Below are 27,086 nucleotides of genomic sequence, written 5' to 3'. Positions count from 1 at the left end.
AATAATATAGAAACAGATAGTACTGTATGGCGGTATACTCCACAAAGTGGAGAAGAATACCCTCAAAAGGAAAGAAAACCCCCACCACAGACCGTATCAGCTACCCATATAGGTCAATAGACAGTCACATTTAAATAGGTATGGGTATGGGCAGAGAGACAATCCGGGAAAGGGGGAGGGTTTCATAATGTGAGGAGAATGGAGAGGCAAAAGTAACCAGCTCAAATGAGCGTTAAAGCAAACCCCACCAGATAGCACCACTCACAACCGGTTCTTACCCCAGGTGCTGAAGACCCCAAGAATCGGGCAATGCCCCCGACGCGCGTTTCGCTATGTGTCCGCTGCTTTTTCAAGGGGGAGTGTCCCTTTGTACCGGGTCAGGACCTTATATCCAGTAATACCCCGGTCACATGACCACCATGTGACCGGAAGAGGATCAGCGGCTGAAACTAAGCGGCGCATGCGCCCGTGGCCAGCCCCCCCGCAGCCACCAGATCCGGCCAAGTGCCTGCAGCGAGACGAGCAGGCGCACGGCAGATCGCCATGGAAACCCGGTCGCCGAGCCACAGACACCATCTCGTAACAGATGATTTGAGGAAGCTTTCCACACGTAGACGGCATGATAATCTCACAGGGAGTGAAAGAGAGGCTATTTGCCAGTTACAATCACTTAAGGATGTTGTCTTTAAGGCGGCGGATAAGGGGGGAAACATCGTGGTCTGGCCGGTGGAAAAGTATGAAAGAGAAGCATTCAAACAACTTCGGAATCAAACAGTTTATACTAAACTCACCCATAATCCGGTGGTCTCCTTCTCGGTGCAGCTGCAGAAAATTCTGCATCGTGCTTTTGATGTGGGTATAATTAATAAAAAAGTGTTGGATGGCCTGACGGTCGAGTTCCCGAAGGTCCCGACCTTTTACCTCCTCCCGAAAATCCACAAGGACCTCGTCGGCCCTCCGGGACGTCCGATTGTGTCAGGGATGCAAGGTCTGTGTGACCCAATATGTAGATTTATCGACTATTATTTAAAAACACTAGTTGAAACATTACCATCCTTTGTGAAGGACACAACGGACGTCCTAACGAGGGTTGACGGGGTCTCTGTGGATGATGGGACTCTTCTTGTGACAGCTGATGTGGAGGCCCTTTATACCTGTATTGACCACACCGATGGCCTGCGAGCGGTCCGCTTCTTTCTGGGGACCTCCGACCTGGGCGGCCCTTTGTGTGAGCTTATCCTCGAGCTGCTGCAATTTGTTCTGACGCATAATTTTTTTACATTTAAAGATCAATTCTACCAACAAAAGCGTGGCGCAGCCATGGGGGCGGCCTGTGCGCCCGCGTACGCCAACCTCTTCCTGGGTTTCTGGGAGAGGTTGGTGTTTGGTGATGCGGGGGCGGGGGCCGCCGACCATGTGCTGTGCTGGTTACGCTACATAGATGATGATTTGTTTTTTTGGCGTGGAACGGTGCAGCAGCTCGGGGATTTTATGGCTGTGCTCAATTCCAATGCATTTAACATCAGGCTAACCTACAAATATGACCCATCTACCATCGATTTTCTAGATATTTGTCTAAAGGTAGGTCCTGATACTTTTATTGAAACGGATGTGTTCCGTAAAACAACAGCTGTTAATGCATTGATTCATGCGTCATCTGGGCACAGCCAAGCCACCATTAGGGCCGTCCCGGTCGGACAGTTCCTCCGGATGAGGCGGATCTGCTCTACTGATTATGATTTTGAGCTACAGGCTAATGATTTGAAGGAACGTTTCAAACAGAGGGGATACATCAAACGGTGTGTTCTATACGGGTATAATAGGGCCAAATCTACACCACGCAACCATTTGTTGTATAACAAACGAGACAAGAGTTGTGCTGATGGAACGATACGGTTTATATCAGAATACAATCATGAGTGGGACAATATTAGAGCCATTTTAAACAAACATTGGCGTATTTTAAGCACAGAGCCCTCCCTGGGTCCGTTTCTGTCCGACTACCCACAGATGACCCCACGTAGGGCCAGGAACTTGAAGGACCTCCTGGTCAAGAGCCATTACTCGACACCAACCACTGGTTTGTTTGGCTCATCACGACGTATCATGGGTTGCTATAGTTGTGGCCACTGTCTTGCCTGCGCCAATGTCCTGCGCAGTACCTCCTTTCACTCTGCTGATGGCAAAAAAGAATATCAGATTAGGGACTACATTTCCTGCAGTAGCAGGAATGTGGTCTACTATGCCACATGCAGTTGCCCACTGATATATGTGGGCCTTACATCCAGGGAATTAAGAGTGAGAGTGAGGGAACATGTGCGGGGCATTGGCGCGGCCAGGACAGTGGAGGATATATCTGAATTACAGACTATCCCTAGGCATTTCAGGGAAGTTCACAATTGTGACCCCAAATGTTTCAAGGTCAGAGGGATAGATTTGGTTCATACTGGAATAAGGGGTGGTAACATTAAACGCCTCCTTGCCCAGCGTGAGCTAAAATGGATAGTCACTTTAGACACTGTTAGACCCAATGGTCTCAATGAGGCCCTGAATTTCGCCCCTTTCCTGTAGCCATACATTATGGTTCATTGATAGTTTCCTTTTGATTCCCCTCCATTTTTATGCTTGTTGTTGTCCTTTTGTTTGTTTGTGGCGTTTTCTTATTGTTTTATTTTATTCTCTTTTACTAGATTTTGTTTTCTTCTGGGATTGTGGATTTCTCTACAATGTATTTTGGGACTAATCTTACATTACTTCTTCTGACATCTGTATCTGCCACGGATCATGGACCTGTTTCATCTATGCGCTCCATTTATGAGGATCTATTATATGGATGTGTCGGTGCTACGATATCCCGCCTTTGTGTTCAATCTATGCCTCTTATATTTATGTAATTGTGATTGTTTACTTTGCAAGGGAGTGGGCATTTCGGTGGGGCAGTATTCCGTAGGTCTTATTCTTTTTTGGCTGTGGTGCGCATGCGCCCGATGGCTCCCCTCCTCGCGCCTCCTGTATCCGGCCGCTTGGTGTCTGTGGCTCGGCGACCGGGTTTCCATGGCGATCTGCCGTGCGCCTGCTCGTCTCGCTGCAGGCACTTGGCCGGATCTGGTGGCTGCGGGGGGGCTGGCCACGGGCGCATGCGCCGCTTAGTTTCAGCCGCTGATCCTCTTCCGGTCACATGGTGGTCATGTGACCGGGGTATTACTGGATATAAGGTCCTGACCCGGTACAAAGGGACACTCCCCCTTGAAAAAGCAGCGGACACATAGCGAAACGCGCGTCGGGGGCATTGCCCGATTCTTGGGGTCTTCAGCACCTGGGGTAAGAACCGGTTGTGAGTGGTGCTATCTGGTGGGGTTTGCTTTAACGCTCATTTGAGCTGGTTACTTTTGCCTCTCCATTCTCCTCACATTATGAAACCCTCCCCCTTTCCCGGATTGTCTCTCTGCCCATACCCATACCTATTTAAATGTGACTGTCTATTGACCTATATGGGTAGCTGATACGGTCTGTGGTGGGGGTTTTCTTTCCTTTTGAGGGTATTCTTCTCCACTTTGTGGAGTATACCGCCATACAGTACTATCTGTTTCTATATTATTCCGGTCCTGGGTGTATGAGGTCCCCTTTTTTGGTATCTGTATTTGTCGTTTTTATTATATGTATGTGGTTTAATGTATTTTTGTAATAAAATTATGCACTATTTTTAAACACTCCCTGTTTTCCTCCTGTTCTGTGATTATTTGTAAAGTGGTAGTTGGTGTCTAATCTTCCTGCAGCACCTCCACAGGGGAAAGGATGTATTACATCATTCCTATTGAAATCAATGGGCTCTCAGTGTAAAACATGAACATGTTGGGTTCTCCAGAATGTGGACACCCACATGTCCAGAGGTGAGGACAGAGAGCACTGTTGCTTCTCACAGCCAAATTATTCTGATGAGCTTTATATTCCTTTACTACAATGTATATCTTGTTCAGGAATGCCAGAATAGAGAGAATTTACACTCACCCAAATTGCATATATTATACTTACCATTCTTGGTCATTTCATTGTGCAATTGCCTATAGGAATGTATGGACCAGGTAGACAGCAGATTAGCCCATGCATTCCCTTCTACAGTATTCTGATGAGTATGAACTACATGGGCTTCTCACAAAATTACGATATCATCAAAAAGTTAATTTTTTTCAGATCTTCAATACAAAAAGTGAAGCTCATATTATAAAGAGTCATTACACACATGGTCACTTGAAAGTTTGGGGTCTTTATGTCCTCCTGCGTTTCGCCACTTAGCTTCCTCAAGGGATAATTGGTAATGCAGTCTTAAATAGAGAAAGTATATCATATGTATGAACTTGGAGGCAGGTTTCTAGTGAAGAGACATTACTTTCTTGCAAATACAAATGTGCAGAATAAACTACTCATTTATTAGAAGTGTCCTCCATTACTAGCATGTCTCCTTCATAAGTCACCATACACGCTCTAGTAGAAGCACACAGGGGGCAGATTACTAATAATCTATTGGAGTTTTGCAGCAAATGTCAAAGTTGTTTTTGGATTAATGGCTCCATGAATGAAGTGGCCGGATATTGATGTATTGCTTACCATAGTCAATTACTATATTGCTGTACAGGAATGTGCATTCAAGATGAATTGTAAATTCTTTGGGAAATGAGAAGTCAGACGAGGTCTCAAAACTTTTTCTTTGAATCTTCTACTGAATTTATAAGTTAAAGATGTAAAACCTCTTAAAACTTGTGGCCAGCGAGTGTCACTGCTTGTACGGACGGATCACGGTCACTGATTTCCTGTGTGATATGAAGTTCTTCTGAGACCTCACACAAGAAGAGACGACGCTGAGCACCGGCCATAGACGGTCACTAGACTCCGAGAAGGACCAGGACATTTACAGCTCACGGACAATTACATAAATGGAGACATCAGGTAAGAACAACGGAAAATGATGGGATTTTCCAAACATATAAATTGCCACAAAATCAGAAAGTGAAAATCTAAAGTTTCTCCACGTTCTGCAGAATTTTACATGATTGTGAAAGGTCATGATGATATCTAATATGTAATTAACACAAGTGATGGAGATTTTGGATGGTTTTATTTGAGCAACACAAAGTCAAGGGATTTATTAATCAGATTAAACAGAAGATAAATGTAAATCACAAATCAATATTTTAAATCCACATTTTTTCACTTTTGTGAGAACTGTAAATGCGTTTTTCAAGTTGTGAAATGTAATCTCTATTAGGATTTTTTAGACTTACCATATATATACTCGAGTATAAGCCGAGATTTTCAGCCCAAAAAAATGGCCTGAAAGTGCCCCTCTCGGCTTATACTCGAGTCATGGTCGGCGGGGGGGGGGGATCTGCGGGTGAGGGGGAGTGACGACGGTCACATACTCACCTGCTCCTGGGGCTCCTGACGCGGTCCCTGCATGTCCCACGGTCTCCGGCGCTAGCAGCTTTTTCCCCTGTTCAGCAGTCATGTGGTACTGCTCATTAAAGTAATGAATATAGACTCCACTCCCATAGGGGTGGAGCCACATATTCATTCCTGTAATGAGCGGTACCATGTGACTGCTGAACAGAGGAAGAGCTGCAGGCGCCGGAGACCATCTGTCCGGGAGAAGCTGCCAGGGACCGGGCCTGGAGCAGAGTATTTCATATTCACCTTTCCTCATTCCACCGCCGCTCCATCTTCCACGTCCTCTGCAGTGACTGTTCAGGTCAGAGGGCGCTATGACGTATTAGTGTGCGCGCCGCCCTCTGCCTGAACAGTCACTGTGGAGAGACGGGACGCTGAGGAGCAACGGGCAGCAACGAGAGGTGAGTATGTCATCTTTTTATTGCAGCATTATATGTGGCACATTGTTATATGTAGCATCTATGATTCCATAATGAACTATATGGAGCATTATATGTGGCACACTGTTATATGGAGCATCTATGATTCCATAATGAACTCCGTGGAGCATTATATGTGGCACATTGTTATATAGAGCATCTATGGGGCTATTATGAACTGTATGGAGCATTTTATGTGGCACATTGTTATATGGAGCATCTATGGGGCCATAATGAACTGTATGGAGCATTATATGTGGCACATTGTTATATGGAGCATCTATGGGGCCATAATGAACTGTATGGAGCATTATATGTGGCACATTGTTATATGAAGCATCTTATAGGGCCCTAATGAACTATATGGAGCATTACATGTGGCACACTGTTATATGGAGCATCTATGATTCCATAATGAACTCCATGGAGCATTACATGTGGCACATTGTTATATGGAACATCTATGAGGCCATAATGAACTGTATGGAGCATTATATGTGGCACATTGTTATATAGAGCATCTATGGGGCTATTATGAACTGTATGGAGCATTTTATGTGGCACATTGTTATATGGAGCATCTATGGGGCCATAATGAACTGTATGGAGCATTATATGTGGCACATTGTTATATGGAGCATCTTATGGGGCCATAATGAACAGTATGGAGCATTATATGTGGCACATTGTTATATGGAGCATCTATGGGGCCATAATGAACTCTATGGAGCATTATATGTGGCACATTGTTATATGGAGCATCTATGGGGCCATAATGAACTGTATGGGCATTATATGTGGCCCATTGTTATATGGAGCATCTATGGGGCCATAATGAACTGTATGGAGCATTATATGGGGCACATTGTTATATGGAGCATCTATGGGGCCATAATGAACTGTATGGAGCATTATATGTGGCACATTGTTATATGAAGCATCTATGGGGCCATAATGAACTGTATGGAGCATTATATGTGGCACATTGTTATATGAAGCATCTTATAGGGCCTAATGAACTATATGGAGCATTACATGTGGCACATTGTTATATGGAGCATTTCAGCATTTGTGCAGCATTATATGGGCCAAATATCAGTATGGAACATCTTATGGGGCCATAATCAGCATTTGTGCAGCATTATATGGGGCACATTTTAATATTGAGAATCTTATGGGGCCCATCATAAATTTTATGGAGCATTATATGGGGCGTATTTTGTACAGAGCATCTTATGGGGCCCATCATGAACTGTATGGAGCATTATATGGGGCTCCTGATTCAATATGGATATTCAAAAACACTTAACCTACTGATGTATCAATTAATTTTACTTTTATTGGTATCTATTTTTATTTTTGAAATTTACCAGTAGCTGCTGCATTTTCCACCCTAGGCTTATACTCGAGTCAATAAGTTTGCCCAGTTTTTTGTTGCAAAATTAGGGGTGTCGGCTTATACTCGGGTATATACGGTATTTAAATTATAACGAATATCAAGATTTAGAAATTAGATCTCAGAGGAGAAAATTAAAAAATATAAAAATAATATTTCGGAAGACAGGATATAAAGCCATATAATGCAGTATTGTACAGATTGTGAACAGTTTACAATTTAATTTTCAATGAAAGCAAATGTATTTGTTTTATTTAATCAACGACTTTTTGAATCAGATGACAATTTTTAAAGTTGAATTAATTCACGTTATTTATACATTTTTCCAATTTAAAAAAAAAAAACAAGTTTGGCTATTTTATACAGATTTTTATGGAATGATACCAACCATATGATTTAGTTATCATAATACAATTCTTACATTGTGTTAATAAAAACTAATTTAATAAAATGCAGATTTGGAAATGGATTGTTTTAATTGATCAGGAATGAATTATGAGATTAGAAACCATCGGATTACAGGAATAATTGCAACGTCTAAAAAAAAATCAGATTGTGGGTTTCATTGTAGACTTAAATTTTATAAGATATCTTGAAAAAAATCAGTAAATCCATTGTCTTCAGCATTTGGGAATATCATGATCTCTAACCCCTTTCCAACATCGGGCGTAACAGTACGCCGATGTTGGGCTCAGCGCCGGAGCCCGCGCTTCTCCGGGCACATGTCAGCTGATATATACAGCTGACATGTGCCAGCAACAGCTGAGGGTGGAATCACGATCCACCCACGGCTGTTAAGTAGTTAAATGCCGCTGTCAATTTCTGACAGCGGCATTTAACTTGCGCTTCTGGCAAGAGCGCTGGAAATCCCGCCCATCGGTGACCCGTCATGTGATCGCGGGTCACCGATGGGTTGGCATGACAACCACAGGTCTCCAGCAGACCTCTATATTTGTCATATTGGTCGGTGATCATAGCAAGTGAGCATTTCTGCTACATACAGGCAATCTGATCATAGCCTGTACGTAGCAGAGCCGATCGGATTATGTCAGCTTCTTGTCTCCCATGGTGACTATTGAAGCATGCAAAAAGTTTAAAAAAAGTTTTTAAAAATATAAAAAAATTAAAAATATATAAATGTTAAAAATAAATAAAAAAAGAACATAGACATGTTTGGTGTCTGTGAACTCGTAATGACCTGGAGAATCATAATGGCAGCTCAGTTTTAGCATTTAGTGAACCTAGAAAAAAAGCCAAACAAAAAACAAGTATGGGATTACACTTTTTTTTACAATTTCACCACACTTGAATTTTTTTTTCCTGTTTTCTAGTACACGTTATGTTCAAACCAATGATGTGGTTCCAAAGTACAACTTGACCCACAAAAAAACAAGCCCTCACATGGACATTTTGACCAAAAAATAAAAAAGTTATGGCTCTGAGAAGAAGGGGAACAAAAAACAAAAAAGCAAAAACGGAAAATGGCCCAGGGGTTAAAGAAAATCTGTCACCAAGATGTTGCTAGCTAATACAAGATAAACAATAAGAAAAAAGGAGTCCAAACGCTGCCAAATAGATCAAAAAAGTATATTTCAAACATTTATTAAGTAATAACATACAAAAAAGGTTTTTCCTCACAATATAGTAAAATTCTCAAATACATATAGGGTTACTTATGTGAAGGGTACAAGTAACACTCACATTCCACACCAAAAAGTTAATACGACTTAAGGTCCAAGGTTCGACTCACAAGGTAAGTATATCAAAAGTGAAAAAACCCTCATTTAGTCCCACTAGGAACCTATGTAAAGAAAGCTATTACGGACGGTATATAGGACTGGACCTTACCCATGTCAGTCGTGGTATGGATGTGAGGATTGCCAGCCCCTACGCGCGTTTCGCGTAGGCTTCTTCTGGGGGCCGTACAGCGTGTGTCACTACCCGGATATTTATAATGCTACCACACCTGAAGATAAATGCGGGGACATGTATATTGCGCATGCGTAACCGACGTCAGTGCCGGAACTAGCATCATCGCACGGCTTACCGAGCGCTGCGAGACGCCAGAGAGGCCACAACCATGGCAACAATGACAGCCCCGCCTCACCCAATGGGCGCCGGCAAAGATGCACTGTCACGCCGACGTCACAGGCATGCGCACACGTCCCCACAGTTCGTACGGACAAAGAAGCAGGTCAGTGTTGCGCTCACAGTGAAGTGATGAGCAATATATATACAACAAAAGTGCGGAGTGCTGTGCAACTAGTAATTGGTCATCAAAACAGGTGTAATTAGTAGACACATATGCTTCACATGTAAATGGATCATATAAAATAATGCGCTATATATAACTCACTAAAGTGCAAGATGCTGTGCAAGTATTGAACAATAACAGATACATATCATATACACGTATGCATCACATGTGAACATTGGATAATACTACAATACTAAACAAAATACATAACAAATATTAAATATAATGTAAGAACAACGTGATCCAGATATCCACATCTAAATGTGAAGAATTTGTTCCTGCTTTCAAGGTCATGTTCAACGGTGAGGTAGACATTGGTCATAAGTAGTGTTGAGCATTCCAATGCCGCAAGTATCGGGTATCGGACGATACTTGCGGTATCGGAATTCCGATACCGAGATCCGATACTTTTGTGATATCGGGTATCGGTATCGGATCAATAGGGATGTGTAAAATAAAGAATTAAAATAAAAAATATTGATATGCTCACCTCTCCGGCGGCCCCTGGACATCACGCTGCTAACCGGGAGGCTTCTTTGTTTAAAATGCGCGCCTTTAGGACCTGTGAATGACGTCCCGGCTTCTGATTGGTCGCGTGCAGCCCATGTGACCGGCACGCGACCAATCAGAAGCCGTGACGTCATTTGCAGGTACTCAATTCCTAGAATTAGGAGTTTAGTGAATGAGAATGACGTCGCGGCTTCTGATTGGTCGCGTGCCGGTCACATGGGCGGCACGCGACCAATCAGAAGCCGGGACGTCATTCGTAGGTCCTAAAGGCGCGCATTTTAAACAAAGAAGCCTCCCGGTTAGCAGCGTGATGTCCAGGGGCCGCCGGAGAGGTGAGCATATCAATATTTTTTATTTTAATTCTTTATTTTACACATCCCTATGGATCCCAGGGCCTGAAGGAGAGTTTCCTCTCCTTCAGACCCTGGGAACCATGAGAATACCTTCCGATACTTGATGTCCCATTGACTTGTATTGGTATCGGATATCGGTATCGGCGATATCCGATATTTTTCGGGTATCGGCCGATACTATCCGATACCGATACTTTAAAGTATCGGACGGTATCGCTCAACACTAGTCATAAGATAGTCCCATACTAAAACTAAAAATAAAGATAAAAGCAACAAATTATAAATATAATACTACAAGGACACACACCAACTTAAAAACTAAGTCCAGATGCTATAATATAACGAAACTAGAGGAAAGAGGCGAAACTAATCTGCTCATTGAGCCCAAAGGGGACCAGTGTATTCAAAACCGTGATCCACCTGCATTCTCGCTGAAAGAGGAGGCGTTTAATGTCACCACCTCTTATACCAGCATGGATCCTGTCGATCCCCCACACTTTAAGATCATTTGGATTACAGTTGTGTTTCTCACGAAAATGTCTCGGGATAGTTTTCAAATTCCCCACCTCACTTTCATCTTTGGCTGCCATAATCTCTCTTACGTGTTCGCGTGTTCTCACACGTAATTCACGTGAGGTCAGTCCCACATAGACTAAATCGCAAGCACATTTTGCGTAGTATATAACATACGTGCTTTTACAAGAAATATATTCTCTGATTTTAAACTTTTGCGACCCGTCCGAGGACGTGAAGGATGTTGCTCTCTGATGATTTTGGCATGCCAGACAATCCATACATGGGAAGAAACCTGTCCTTGGGTCTTTATTCCCAAAAATAGTGGGGGATTTTGCTACATAGTGACTTTTGACTAGTATGTCTCGTAAATTTTGACTCCGTCTAGCCGTCATAAGTGGATTGTTCGATATATGCTGACTGAGGATTGGGTCCGTTTTTAAGACTGGCCAGTGTTTGGACAGGACAGACCTTATTTCATCCCAGTTTGCATTAAACGTGGTGATGAACCTAGTTCCTTCTTGCTGTTCATTTTTTCCTGTCCTCTTATTTCCAGACGTGTGTTTCAATTGGTCCTGGGATAGAAGAGAGGTCCTATTTGTTTGCTTGGCTCTTTTGTAGCCTTTTTTAATGCATCTTTTACTGTACCCACGCTCACTAAATCTCTCCCCAAGGTCCACAGCCTGAAAATACAGGTGCAGCCTGATGGTTCGCTTGGTACGGATGTATATAGAAAAGAGACATCAGTAAACGCATTATTACATGCGTCATCTGCACATACTGGGCCGACCATCAGAGCTGTACCTATAGGTCAATTTCTCCGGATGAGTAGAATATGCAACTCAGATGAGGCTTTTGAGCGTTTAATGCAAACTGGGATGAAATAAGGTCTGTCCTGTCCAAACACTGGCCAGTCTTAAAAACTGACCCAATCCTCAGTCAGCATATATCGAACAATCCACTTATGACGGCTAGACGGAGTCAAAATTTACGAGACATACTAGTCAAAAGTCACTATGTGGCAAAATCCCCCACTATTTTTGGGAATAAAAACCCAAGGACAGGTTTCTTCCCATGTATGGATTGTCTGGCATGCCAAAATCATCAGAGAGCAACATCCTTCACGTCCTCGGACGGGTCGCAAAAGTTTAAAATCAGAGAATATATTTCTTGTAAAAGCACGTATGTTATATACTACGCAAAATGTGCTTGCGATTTAGTCTATGTGGGACTGACCTCACGTGAATTACGTGTGAGAACATGCGAACACGTAAGAGAGATTATGGCAGCCAAAGATGAAAGTGAGGTGGGGAATTTGAAAACTATCCCGAGACATTTTCGTGAGAAACACAACTGTAATCCAAATGATCTTAAAGTGTGGGGGATCGACAGGATCCATGCTGGTATAAGAGGTGGTGACATTAAACGCCTCCTCTTTCAGCGAGAATGCAGGTGGATCACGGTTTTGAATACACGGGTCCCCTTTGGGCTCAATGAGCAGATTAGTTTCGCCTCTTTCCTCTAGTTTCGTTATATTATAGCATCTGGACTTAGTTTTTAAGTTGGTGTGTGTCCTTGTAGTATTATATTTATAATTTGTTGCTTTTATCTTTATTTTTAGTTTTAGTATGGGACTATCTTATGACCAATGTCTACCTCACCGTTGAACATGACCTTGAAAGCAGGAACAAATTCTTCACATTTAGATGTGGATATCTGGATCACGTTGTTCTTACATTATATTTAATATTTGTTATGTATTTTGTTTAGTATTGTAGTATTATCCAATGTTCACATGTGATGCATACGTGTGTATGATATGTATCTGTTATTGTTCAATACTTGCACAGCATCTTGCACTTTAGTGAGTTATATATAGCGCATTATTTTATATGATCCATTTACATGTGAAGCATATGTGTCTACTAATTACACCTGTTTTGATGACCAATTACTAGTTGCACAGCACTCCGCACTTTTGTTGTATATATATTGCTCATCACTTCACTGTGAGCGCAACACTGACCTGCTTCTTTGTCCGTACGAACTGTGGGGACGTGTGCGCATGCCTGTGACGTCGGCGTGACGGTGCATCTTTGCCGGCGCCCATTGGGTGAGGCGGGGCTGTCATTGTTGCCATGGTTGTGGCCGCTCTGGCGTCTCGCAGCGCTCGGGAAGCCGTGCGATGATGCTAGTTCCGGCACTGACGTCGGTTACACATGCGCAATATACACGTCCCCGCATTTATCTTCAGGTGTGGTAGCATTATAAATATCCGGGTAGTGACACACGCTGTACGGCCCCCAGAAGAAGCCTACGCGAAACGCGCGTAGGGGCTGGCAATCCTCACATCCATACCACGACTGACATGGGTAAGGTCCAGTCCTACCGTATATACCGTCCGTAATAGCTTTCTTTACATAGGTTCCTAGTGGGACTAAATGAGGGTTTTTTCACTTTTGATATACTTACCTTGTGAGTCGAACCTTGGACCTTAAGTCGTATTAACTTTTTGGTGTGGAATGTGAGTGTTACTTGTACCCTTCACATAAGTAACCCTATATGTATTTGAGAATTTTACTATATTGTGAGGAAAAACCTTTTTTGTATGTTATTACTTAATAAATGTTTGAAGTATACTTTTTTGATCTATTTGGCAGCGTTTGGACTCCTTTTTTCTTATTGTTTATGCTGATATTGGGAGTTTTGTCTGTCCTTGATTGGACGTTTGTGGCTCTGATCTAATTAATCAATAGCTAATACAAGAGCAGTGTGACTAGCTGTCATTTTGATACCGTCATTATTTTCTCTGCTGCAGATCTAGCAGAGCTCTAAATAAACCTCACTCACACCACTTATTGGCAGCTTCCCGTGTGCACAGTGCATAGGCAGAAAGCTTAGCAGTGGTAGGGCTGGGCTATACAGCAACTGATATCCTGTGCATAAAACACTGGTTTTATTGAAACAGCAGCACACAGCCTAGTAAGTGATACATTACTGGAATTAGTGTCTCCGTTTCTACACCAAGCTGCTATCAGCTTATGTAGCAAAAAAATCTGCTGACAGATTTCCTTCAACTGGGAAGAATTAATTAGATTTTAGATAATCTTAACCAGTTTCCAAAAAAAAATATGTTGTGGCCCCTGGCCCTTATTGTTTGGAGCTGAGACTATCGTCAGAGATATTTCCCCCGGAATATGAACTGGATGGAAATATAAGATAATGAATGTTTAGAATAGATTTCTTACTGATTGTGTCTTCTCCATAATCCTCACAGGTAAGAGGAGGATCTGGACGCCTTCCTGGAAAGGTGTGATTATTACTGTGCTCATAGGAGTCATTATTATTCTCATCCGCACGATTTTTGCACTTGGTAAGTCTGACAGTCTTGGGCCATGTTCACTCTGATTTTTTTGGAGAAGTTATTTTTTTTTAATGGATTCTCTCAAAACTCTTCATTAAAAGCTGCTTCAAAATTTCTTGAGAAATTAATTCTATCCAATTCTTTGGGAAAATCCTTTATGCTGTTCATAAGAAGGGTTTTGAGCTTCCTTTTTGCTCGAAAACCTTTTGAAAAACATCTGGTTTGAAAAAAAGTTCATTTCTTTGAAGACGATCCTAATGGGACGTCTCCAAAATAGGCACCGTCCAATCAGAAGGCTGCAAAGAAAGTGTCAGGAAAATAAACTTTAAGGCTCTGTTCACAAGCAGCTTTTTGCTTATTTTTATTGGGCGCCAAAACCTTCTCTCTTCTCAGAAAAATGTTATGTTCAAAAAAACATTTTTCAGAGTTTTCGCAGCGCTTTTTTCAGTGTTTTTCAGGTGTGGATTAAATGTGAGCTTTGTCTACGCTACATGTTTAATAAAGTTATTTTAATTAATCAAAAACGCCATTAAAAAACTTGCATTTTTTGCTGTGTTTTTGCACTTTCTCATTGTTTTCTATGAGTGAAGAAGCGCTGAAAAAATTTACATGCTACGGTTTAAAAAAAAAAAGCAGCAGTTTTCCAATTTAGTTAGAAAATAATTAGTTTGCTGGAGATTTCTAAAATCTTTTTAGATTTTACTGGAATTGCAAAAAGCAGCTTTAAATTTACATAAAAAAAGTGAAACAAAAAGGCAACGTGTGAACGGAGGCTTAGACTCTTAAGAAAAAATCTACAAAAACAGTTTCCGAAGACTTTTTTGGAAAAGAAAAACTCCACCAAAAACATCCCAAAATAGGAACGTTTTCTGAAGCAGTTTCTTCTTGAAAACTTGTAGTTTTTGTATGCCTCAAAAACCTCAGTGTGAACAGTCCCCAGAGCCGGGTCATTGTCACAGACGTCATCAGAACATCATTTATATGGGGGACTATTAGCCCTTCTGTTATTCTTGTCTTGTACTTGACTTCACGCAACTTGTGATTTGTTCTTTTCCACCATCTGATTGTTGCAAAATACTTCTATGAATCTCTCAGAAAACTTCCATCTTTATAACCGGATACGTGAACAGACCAGAATAATGGAGGAGCTCTGCATACACCACACAGACATATCCGGAGGTAAATGCTAAACCTCTCCTTCAGGATGTATCCATGTTTCCTCTGTAATGTTCCAGTCTTTTTCCATCCATTATTCGCTCCTCACCTGTAGATTTAATTTAACTAATTTTATGTCTAATACAGAAATCTACTAATCATCACAGTAAGGAAAATGTCACACACTTCATGGTTGTTGTATTTCAGGTTGTCTTCTGTGTCCTCCTGATTGGCGATTACACGTAGATCACTGTTATTACTACTCAGATGTTACAGGAAGAACATGGAACCAGAGCCGGGATGATTGTAAGATGATGGGAGCCGATCTACTGGTCATAAAGAGCCAGGAACAGCAGGTAGGATGTCTGTGTCCATATATAAGGACTAGCTATTGAACCCGCTCTACGCCCGGCATTTATATTGGTATATGGTCTCCATCCTGGTATGTTCTGCTTCCATAATGCGCCCTAATCCTGTCATATGCTGCTCCCATCCTGCGCCCTCATCCTGTTTTGTTCGCCTCCATCTTGTCATGTGCTACTCTCTTCCTGTGCCCCCATTCTGTCATGTGCTCCCATCCTGCGCCCTCATCCTGTTTTGTTCGCCTCCATCTTGTCATGTGTTACTCTCTTCCTGTGCCCCCATTCTGTCATGTGCTCCCATCCTGCGCCCTCATCCTGTTTTGTTCGCCTCCATCTTGTCATGTGCTACTCTCTTCCTGTGCCCCCATTCTGTCATGTGCTCCCATCCTGCGCCCTCATCCTGTTTTGTTCGCCTCCATCTTGTCATGTGCTACTCTTCCTGTGCCCCCATTCTGTCATGTGCTCCCATCCTGCGCCCTCATCCTGTTTTGTTCGCCTCCATCTTGTCATGTGCTACTCACTTCCTGTGCCCCCATTCTATCATGTGCTCCCATCCTGCGTCCCAATCCTGTCATGTGCTCATCCTGCACCCCCATCTTGTCATGTGCTGCTCCCATCCTGCGCCCCCATTCTCTCATGTGCTTCTCCCATCCTGCACCCCCATTCTGTCATGTGCTGCTCCAATCTTGCACCCCTATACTGTCATATACTGCTCCCATTCTGCACCCCCATCTTGTCATGTGCTGCTCTCATCCTGTGCCCCCATTCTGTCATGTGCTGCTCCCATCCTGCGCCCCATTCTGTAATGAGCTGCTCCCATCCTGCGCCCCCATCCTGTTATGTGGTGCTCCCATCCTGCGCCCCCATTCTGTAATGAGCTGCTCCCATCCTGCGCCCCCATCCTGTCATGTGGTGCTTCCATCCTGCACCCCCATTCTGTCATGTGCCACTCCCATCCTGCGCCCCCATTCTGTAATGTGCAGTACAAAGTCACTGGCTTGCTGCGCTGACATATTTTCTATATATATTCAGTAGAAAGTGGCTGGATTGCTCCTCTGACGTATTTTATATATAGCTTCAGTATATAAAAATGGTGCCGGAAAGCGTTGACTGAGCAGGCGCCGATTCCGGTGCCACATCCCTCCTGGGCCACAATCCTCATCCCCGTATGCGTAACTTACAAAATGGAGCCTGAAGTGTGCTATATGCATGCACCATCTCCGATGGAGGATTCATGTCCCGGCCTCCGGCCCGAAGAGACCCTGGATAGGTACCGTATTGTTATGAACTGGTGGTTTAGGAGCAACATGGGACGAGCTCTGAAGGAGGTGGTATCTGTACTGACCGCAACCCTAAACCTAGCAGCGCAACTAGAAATAGCCGTGGGGGGTACCTGACACTCCCTAGACCCCTCGGCACAGCCTAAGATCTAACTTCCCCTAAAGACAGAAACAGGAAACCTATCTTGCCTCAGAGAAAATCCCCAAAGGAAAGATAGCCCCCCACAAATATTGACGGTGAGAGGAGATGGAAATAACATACGCAGAAATGAAATCAGATTTTAGCATAGGAGACCATACTAGCTAGATAGATAGGACAGGACAGGATACTGTGCAGTCAGTATTAAAACTACAATAAATCCACACAGAGTTTACAAAAATCTCCACACCTGACTAAAGGTGTGGAGGGTAAATCTGCTTCCCAGAGCTTCCAGCTAACAGAATAAATCCATACTGACAAGCTGGACAAAACATAGAATGCACAGAACAATTAAGTCCACAACATGTGGACAGAAAAGAGCAAAGCAAGGACTTATCTTTGCTGAACTGGTCAGGATATCAGGGAAATCCAAGCAGAGATGTGAATTCAACCAAAAACAATTGACAAGTGTCACTGGCTGAAGGGAAGAGCCGAGCAGAAAGACAATCAGTGGAAGCAGCTGCAGACTGCTAAATCCAAGCAGCAGCCATTCCACTTAAAACCACCCGAGGGAGCCCAAGAGCAGAACTCACAAAAGTGCCACTTACAACCACTGGAGGGAGCCCAAGAGCGGAATTCACAACACCGTATATACTCGAGTCTAAGCCGACCCAAGTATAAGCCGAGACTCCTAATTTTGCCACAAAAAACTGGGAAAACTTATTGACTCGAGTATAAGCCTAGGGTGGGAAATGCAGCAGCTACCGGTAAATGTCAAAAATAAAAATAGATACCAATAAAAGTGAAATTCACTGAGACATCAGTAGTAGTGTTGAGCATTCCAATACCGCAAGTATCGGGTATCGGCCGATATTTGCAGTATCGGAATTCCGATACCGAGTTCCGATATTTTTGTGATATCGGGAATCGGTATCGGGATTAAGATTTATGTGTAAAATAAAGAATAAAAAAAAAAATATTGATATACTTACCCTCTGACGCGCCCTGGTTGTCACCGCTGCAACCGCCATGCTTTCCTTCCTAAGAATGAGCGTGTTAATGACCTTCGATGACGTCGCGGCTTGTGATTGGTCGCGGTAGCGTCATGTGACTGCTCACGCGACCAATCACAAGCCGCGACGTCATTGAAGGTCCTTAACGCACTCATTCTTAGGATTTTTATTCTTTATTTTACACATGAATATGGATCCCAGGGCCTGAAGGAGAGTTTCCTCTCCTTCAGACCCTGGGATTCATTACAGGATACCTTCCGATATTTGTGTCCCATTGACTTGTATTGGTATCGGATATCGGTATCGGCGATATCCGATATTTTTCGGATATCGGCCGATACCGATACTTTCAAATATCGGACGGTATCGCTCAACACTAATCAGTAGATAAAATGTTTTTGAATATCCATATTGAATCAGGAGCCCCATATAATGCTCCATACAGTTCATGATGGGCCCCATAAGATGCTCCATACAAAATACTCCCCATATAATGCTCCATAAAGTTCATGATTGGCCCCATAAGATGCTCCATAAAGTTCATGATGGGCCCCATAAGATGCTTCATACAAAATACGCCACATATAATGCTCCATAAAGTTCATGATGGGCCCCATAAGATGCCCCATAAAGTTCAGGAGGGGCCCCATAAGATGCTCCATACAAAAATATGTCCCATATAATGCTGCACAAAGGTTAATTATGGCCTCATAAGATGCTCCATATTAAAATATGCCCCATATAATGCTGCACAAAGGTTAATGATGGCCCCATAAGATGCTCCATAGAATAATATGCCCCATATGCTGCTTCGTTAAGGTTGATGGCCCCATAAGATGCTCCATAGCATAATATGTCCTGTATGCTGCTCCATAAAGGTTGATGGCCCCATAAGATGCTCCATAGCAAAATATGCCCCGTATGCTGCTCCATAAAGGTTGATGGCCCCATAAGATGCCCCATAGCATAATATGCCCCATATACTGCTCCATAAAGGTTGATGGCCCCATAAGATGCTCCATAGCATAATATGCCCCACATGCTGCTCCATAAAGGTTGATGGCCCCATAAGATGCTTCATAGCATGATATATGCCGCGCATGCTGCTCCATAAAGGTTGATGCCCCCATAAGATGCTCCATAGCATAATATGCCCCATATGCTGGTCCATAAAGGATGATGGCCCCATAAGATGCTCCATAGCATAATATGCCCCATATGCTGCTCCATAAAGGTTAATGGCCCCATAAGATGCTCCATAGTGTAATATGCCCCGTATGCTGCTGCGATTAAAAAAAAATGATATACTCACCTCTCATCACTGGGGGAGAGGTGCTGGGGGCCTGAGCAGGAGGGGACACCGGCACGCTATGGGGGTCAGGTGCCAGTGTCGCAGCTGGCTCAGGCCCTCGGCACTTGCGATATTCACCTGTCCCCATTCCACCGACGTGCACTGCTGTGTCTTCCGGGTTATCTGGATGTGACTGTTCAGTCAGAGGGCGTGCACTAACCACATCATTGCGCCCTCTGACCTGAAAGTCAGAGCCAGAGGACGCAAAATACGGAGTCCAGCGGTGGAATGAGGACAGGTGAATATCGCATGGCTCACCCTCCCCCGTCATACTCACCCCATCCTGGCACGTCCCTGTTTCTCAGTCTTCCCAGGCCGGCAGCGCCTTCCAGTGCTGAGTGGTCACATGGTACCACTCATTAAAGTGATGAATATGAGTCCATATTCATTACTTTAATGAGCGGTACCACGTGACTGCTGAACACAGGAAGAGCTGCGGGCGCCGCAGAGATTGTGGTATGCGTTCAGTGCTTACGCATACCGCAATCTCCTGGGCTGCGTCACTCTGTGGGGTCCAGACTGCGCAGGCACGTCGCGCTCAGGCTCGGACTGGCCCACCGGAGAACTGGAGGATTCTCCGGTGGGCCCAGGCACTTAACCTGCTGGCATACTGTCCAGCAGCTGCCTAGGGCCCCCACTGCTCCCCCCTGCAAAGGCGTGTGAGCCACAAGTAAGGCGCGCGGTGAGTCCCTGCTCCAACCTGTCAGCAGCACTGAGCGCAGCGGCCACTGCAGCTCACATAACAAAGGAGCCGGGATACCGGTTATTATCGCGCCGGTAAGCAAGCCGGTGGTAAAGCGCGACTACAGGCACTGAACTCCAGAGGAGGAGAGCGGCACCTTCAAACCGCCTCTGATCGACAGCGGCGAGCGCGGAGGAACTCCCCGGAAGCCGGCGGGGATCAAGGCGACCGGCAACAACAAGGTACAGCGGCGCAGGTCCGAAGTGGAAGATCCATATTAAGAAGGCGGCGCTATACAAAGTGGCAGGACGGGTGGTGAGGACGCCATAAGAAGAAGGTGGTGGTGACCGGAGGTTCTCCAGAGGACACAGACCGGAGCGACTCCCAGGAACGCGACACTGACCGGCGGAGGGGCTGAGAGCTACACTCCAAGAGACCTCCTACACTGAGGTAAGGAGTCCCAGGACCAGCACTTGGCAAACAACTAACAGCGGCACGGCTGCAACGACCCGGTTGTGGCTGATAACCCTGAGGAAGTGGGGACAACAGCTTACAGTCGGCGTTGCTGGTTCTGTCTCCTGGCCTCCCTCACAGTGCTCCTGGGAACAATATATAGGGGACTGCAGCTTATTACCCCCCTTCCTTTCTCCACTGGCCCCCCTCTGCACCAGTTGCTAAGTGACTAATTCAAAGGGGGTTCATTCTTTTGGGATCATCGTCTCTCACAGTGGATTCCTAGCTGTTTCTTAAGACTCTATATGTGTGATTGGTCGGTCTTAACTTCTCACACATCAGATTGATACTCTCATAGACTTGTGCACATACTCTGCTGACTTGGTTTGTTGATCTGCACTAATTTAAAGGAGTCTGGTCGGTCTTTGCCTCTCACATATCAGATCTATATTCTCATTGACTTGTGCACAAATTCTGCTGATCTGGTTTACTTTACTGAACTGTATTATCTCTGTGAATTTATAGGAGAATTGTCCCAAAACGCTTGGGAACCATACACAGGCTCGGACTGGCCCACCAGTGGGCCCAGGCACTGACACCTGCTGGCACACTGTCCAGCAGCTGCGTAGGGCCCCCACTGCTCCAGGACCCCCCACGCCCCCCCCACCCTCCTTGAAGACGATACTTACCCTGCTCCAGCGATGCCTGGTCTCTGCGTCTGCTGCTCCTCCTGAATGAGCGGTCACGTGGTACGGCTCATTAAGGTCATGAATATGCACATATTCATGACCTTAATGAGCGGTATCACATGACCGCTCACGCAGGAAGAAGGTGCTGCGCCGGGAGTCGGGACAGAGCCAGAGGGATGTTGGCGCGGATGCGCGGTGTGTGGGACAGGTGAGTATGAGGGACGGGGGATGGGGGGATGAAGGAGGACATAAGCCAGCGCGCCATGCAAGATGGGAGCAGGAGCGGGAGCGGGGGAGTGGAGAGATAAGCCATGCATACAGGAGGGGGTAATATGACCCATGCATACAGGGGCGGGAATATGAGCCATGCATTCAGGGGGGGAATATGAGCCATGCATACAGGGGGGGAATATGAGCCATGCATATAGGGGGGGGAATATGAGCCATGCATACAGGGGGGGGGGGAATATGAGCCATGCATACAGGGGGGGGGGATATGAGCCATGCATACAGGGGGGGAATATGAGCCATGCATACAGGGGGGGAATATGAGCCATGCATACAGGGGGGGGAATATGGGCAATGCATACAGGGGGAATATGAGCCATGCATACAGGGAAGGGGAATATGAGCCATGCATTCAGGTTGGGAATATGAGCCATGCATACAGGGGGGAATATGAGCCATGTATACAGGGGGGGAATATGAGCCATGCATACAGGAGGGGGGGATATGAGCCATGCATACAAGAGGGGGGAGGATTAGATGACCGGCCCCATATAAGGATAATATAGGATTAGATAACCGGCCCCATATATAAGGACAATATAGGACTAGATGACCAGCCCAATATATAAGGATAATATAGGACTAGATGACCGGCCCCATAAATAAGGATAATATAGGATTAGATGACCTGCCCCATACATAAGGCTAATATAAAATTAGATGATCGGCCCCATATATAAGGATAATATAGGACTAGATGATTGGCCCCATATATAATGATAATATAGGACTAGATGACCGGGCCCATACATAAGGCTAATATAAAATTAGATGACCGGCCCCATAAATAAGGATAATATAGGACTAGATGATTGGCCCCATATATAAGGGTAATATAGGACTTGATGACCGGCCCCATATATAAGGATAATATAGGACTAGATGATCGACCCCATATATAAGGATAATATTGGACTAGATGATCGGCCTCATATATAAGGATAATATAGGACTAGATGACCGGCCCCATATATAAGGATAATATAGGACTAGATGACCGGCCCCATATATAAGGATAATATAGGACTAGATGATCGGCCCCATATATAAGGATAATATTGGACTAGATGATCGGCCCCATATATAAGGATAATATAGGACTAGATGATCGGCCCCATATATAAGGATAATATTGGACTAGATGACCGGCCCCATATATAAGGATAATATAAGACTAGATGATCGGCCCCATATATAAGGATAATATAGGACTAGATGAAAGGCCCTATATATCTATCTATATAATCGTCTAAGGGGTACTTCCGTCTGTTTGTCTGTCTGTTTGTCTGTCTGTTTGTCTGTCTGCATTGGAAATCCTGCATCACTGATTGGTCGCGGCCTGCTACGTGGCTGTGCATTCTAGAATACCCGATGCGTTAGAATCTGGCCACCATCTAGCAAGGATAATATAGAACTAGATGACCGGCCCCATATATAAGGATAATATAGGACTAGATATTCAGCCCCAGTATTCTATATCCTCATATCTAGTGTATATCTGATATGATTTTTTACAGGAGATTATACAGAGATCTATCACACAGCGGGTACAGAACACATATTGGATAGGACTTCACCGTGATGGAGACGTCTGGAGATGGGTGGATGGAGAACATTATTCCGGCAGCTTGTAAGTGACTCCTGACACCGGCACACACCGGTCATTACTGTGATACATCCGATCACCGGGGTCTGGACCTCCCTTATAATTACTGATTTCTCATCATTTCCTCTTGTTTTATCTTCTTGTTACTCAGGATCCAGATAAAGACACCGACATCAGGACGCTGCGTATCAATGACCGGATCTCATTATTATCAGGATAACTGTGATACTGGTAGAAGATGGATATGTGTGAAGAAACCTGTGAGGATCTGACATCGTCATTAATGACACAATTGATTTAAGATTGAATGTGGTTTTGTCTTGTGTTCAGACACAACAGGGAGGATCGCGCCAGGAAATGGGCTTTATATGATAGACTATTGGCATGGCGCCATAGAACATTGGGCAGTTATGTTTTGCTGATGGAGCAGGATCTCTTCTACGGGTAATGCAGCATGATGACGAGATTAATAACTCATGACACTCAGCTGATTGTAGGATTTTCTTGCTTTTGATCCCAAATATTCTCTTTATCCCTCATCAGTTTTTAGTTTTAAACAAGTCAAGACAATAACAACCTACCAATGTCGGTGAAGACCTCCGCGTCCTCCCGGTATGTTGTAGAGGCGTTTGTGCCCCTTTATGGATCGTTACAGTACAGTCTCTACATTATAGCAGCTAGTTACTGTCGCCATTTACCTCCATTACACATTTCCCCCACATCACCCACACAGATAATTATTGTCAGACTTTGCACTCTCTGGATGTTTTCTTCTAGTATTATAATCATTATATACAGATATAGCACGTTTGTGTTTGATATTTGAAGCATGAAATGTCGTTAATACATGAAAGTTGCCTGTGCTGCATCTTGTGATGTAATTTGTTATCGGCCTTGTTAATCTTTGCTACCTCTGTATATAAAGGGACCTGAATACCTAAATGTGTGCCAGTCCACGGGCGCATACAGTCACGTGACAGATCGGAGGCAGAGAAAATGGAAATGGACAAATCTTAATTATACTGGTTAACAAACGATGTTACATTCCTTCATACATGTGCCGTTATATACCAAGCATCACAATCACACAGAATTATAGATTAGCAGATTTCACAAGCATCAAATTCACCAAATCACTTGGATTTTATAAGAAAACTTGATGTGCAGTGAAGTTATTCTCCGCAAAATGAATGCTACTTGTTATGCTCCATAAGTTACTAGAAGTATTTGTTATGAGATTCAATTCTGCAGCACCGCCCCTCCCCCCACACTGACTGCCGGAGATGAGAGCTGAATGCTGTCATGTAATCACACATGAGTCTGCTGAGCTCTATCACATGTTATAACGCAGCAGTGAGGAGAGCAGATTGTTTGTCAATGCCTGTCTCACAGTGAGCCTGTTGTGGAGGCGTGTCCTTCTTTCCTCAGTGTGTCACTGCCTGCTTGCAATTGGTCAACAACATACAGGGGGAAGAAGCACACTCCCCCAGTGATATCTCTTTGGCTATGCCCACTTAAAATTGATTTTTTTTTTACTCATTATGCAAAAAAATCATTTCTAATGTGTCTGCAACGAAGAGATGAAATAAAAAAATTGTGTTAAACTCTGAAGCCATTATTATATTGTGTGTTCAGTTCAATGTGAAAAGTCTTTGTTAACTATTAGTCTGCATATGGACTTGGGGCCTTTTATTGCATATACAGGGTCCTGCATCCAGAAATATTATTTAGTAAAGAACTTTTTACCTAAAACAGCAATATGTCAAATGGAGATCATTCAACTTTATGGTCACCCGTATCAAACCGAATACACTATGGCTATAACTCATGAAGACTGGTGAAGTTCATAGTGGTTTTGATGGGGTTTGCTGGAGCCAGACACTGCTGACTCATGAAGAGTCACATTCATTGGGAGGACGGCTGGACTTCACCAACAATCATAATGATAAGAATTGTAGCGTAAGGAATAATGCAGACAGGCTGACTCTTATCCAAATGAAGAAGGCCTGGAATGGCCCAGACTTCTGAACCCCCCGGATGACAGCAGCGGAACATAAAGTCGAATAAAATGTTCCTTTTTTTCTGGTGTATTGACACGTACCACTTCCCATCCAAAGAAGGGTATATGGTTCATTTTTTCTAGTTTGTCGTGTCCTCCTTCACTATATCTACAGAGTCATGAGTCGAACATCACTCTCAATTTTTCCAAAGTGTGTATAATGCCCTACTACATCATTTTTACAGGATGTGTATGAGGCCTACCTCTATAATTCTCGTACATGCAGTGGGGCAAAAAAGTATTTAGTCAGTCAGCAATAGGGCAAGTTCCACCACTTAAAAAGATGAGAGGCGTCTGTAATTTACATCATAGGTAGACCTCAACTATGGGAGACAAACTGAGAAAAAAAAATCCAGAAAATCACATTGTCTGTTTTTTTAACATTTTATTTGCATATTATGGTGGAAAATAAGTATTTGGTCAGAAACAAAATTTCATCTCAATACTTTGTAATATATCCTTTGTTGGCAATGACAGAGGTCAAATGTTTTCTGTAAGTCTTCACAAGGTTGCCACACACTGTTGTTGGTATGTTGGCCCATTCCTCCATGCAAATCTCCTCTAGAGCAGTGATGTTTTTGGCTTTTCGCTTGGCAACTGTTGTGAGTTCTGTTTTTGGGCTCCCTCTGGTGGTTACTGATGGTACTGGGTGACTTGTGTTGTCTGCTGTCTCTGGTGTCCACCTGTTCTATCAGGATATGGGAGTTTCCTATTTAACCGGGCTTTCTTGTCATTTCCTGGCCAGCTATCAAGGTTATCAGTGTGTCTTGTTACCTCAGCTACTGGCTTCAGTAATCTTCAGGACAAGCTAAGTTTTGATTTTTCTTGTTCCACGTTTTGCTTTATTTTTGTCTTGTCCAGCTTGCAGATACGTGTTTCTTGCTGCTGGTTGCTCTAGTGGGCTGTAATTGCTCCTCATGTTCCATGAGTTGGAACATGAGTTCAAGTAATTTCAGGATGGTTTTTTTGAAGGGTTTTTTGCTGACCGCACAGTTTACTTTTGTATCCTCTGCTATCTAGTTTTAGCGGGCCTCATTTTGCTGAATCTGTTTTCATACTGCGTATGTGCCTTCCTCTCATTTCACCGTCATTATATGTGGGGAGCTGCTATTTCTGTGGGGTATTTCTCTGGAGGCAAGAGAGGTCTGTATTTCTTCTAATAGGGGAAGTTAGATCTTCGGCTGGTGCTAGACGTCTAGGATCAACGTAGGCACGTTCCCCGGCTATTATTATTTGTGTGTTTAGGTTTAGGGTCGCGGTCAGCTCAGGTTCCATCACCCTAGAGCTCGTTTGTGCTTGTCCTTTTGTGATTCCCTGCCATTGGGATCATGACAGTATAGCCGGCCCGAAAGTTTTGGCTGAAGTAGGAGGAAAAGAAGTCTGAGGAAGTTTTTTTTTTTTTTTTTCCCCACTCCTCTGAGGTTGCTGCCTAGCCTTAATTGCAGCCTGGCTGATTTTTTTTTCCTCCTCTTAATCCTTGAATGGCTCTGACCTCAGCTGTTTATCATGGACGTCCAGAGTTTGGCTTCCAGCCTGAATAATCTTGCTGCTAAGGTTCAAAATATTCAAGATTTTGTTGTACATGCTCCTATGTCTGAACCTAGAATTCCTATCCCAGAGTTTTTTGCTGGAGATAGATCTAGTTTTCTGAATTTTAGGAACAATTGCAAGTTGTTCCTTTCTTTGAAATCTCGCTCTTCTGGAGACCCTGCTCAGCAGGTCAAGATTATTATATCTTTCCTGCGGGGTGACCCT

At 43.9% G+C, this 27,086-nt stretch overlaps 1 protein-coding gene across 1 annotated transcript; it reads left to right on the top strand.

Moving 5' to 3' along the window:
* The first annotated feature begins 4,839 nt into the window (after window positions 1-4,839).
* On the top strand, window positions 4,840-23,948 carry LOC138667822 (killer cell lectin-like receptor subfamily B member 1C). Its single transcript, XM_069755910.1, has 6 exons — window positions 4,840-4,944; window positions 14,168-14,263; window positions 15,350-15,433; window positions 15,617-15,765; window positions 23,184-23,296; window positions 23,424-23,948. Exons 1-6 carry the CDS (start codon window positions 4,932-4,934, stop codon window positions 23,542-23,544), a joined length of 576 nt encoding a protein of 191 aa, XP_069612011.1. The 5' UTR covers window positions 4,840-4,931; the 3' UTR covers window positions 23,545-23,948.
* The last annotated feature ends 3,138 nt before the right edge of the window (window positions 23,949-27,086 follow it).

Source organism: Ranitomeya imitator, chromosome 2 (assembly GCF_032444005.1).
Source record: "Ranitomeya imitator isolate aRanImi1 chromosome 2, aRanImi1.pri, whole genome shotgun sequence".
Taxonomy (NCBI): domain Eukaryota; kingdom Metazoa; phylum Chordata; class Amphibia; order Anura; family Dendrobatidae; genus Ranitomeya; species Ranitomeya imitator.
Note: the sequence above shows the minus strand (reverse complement) of the source record. Positions and strands in the feature narration are given on the sequence as shown.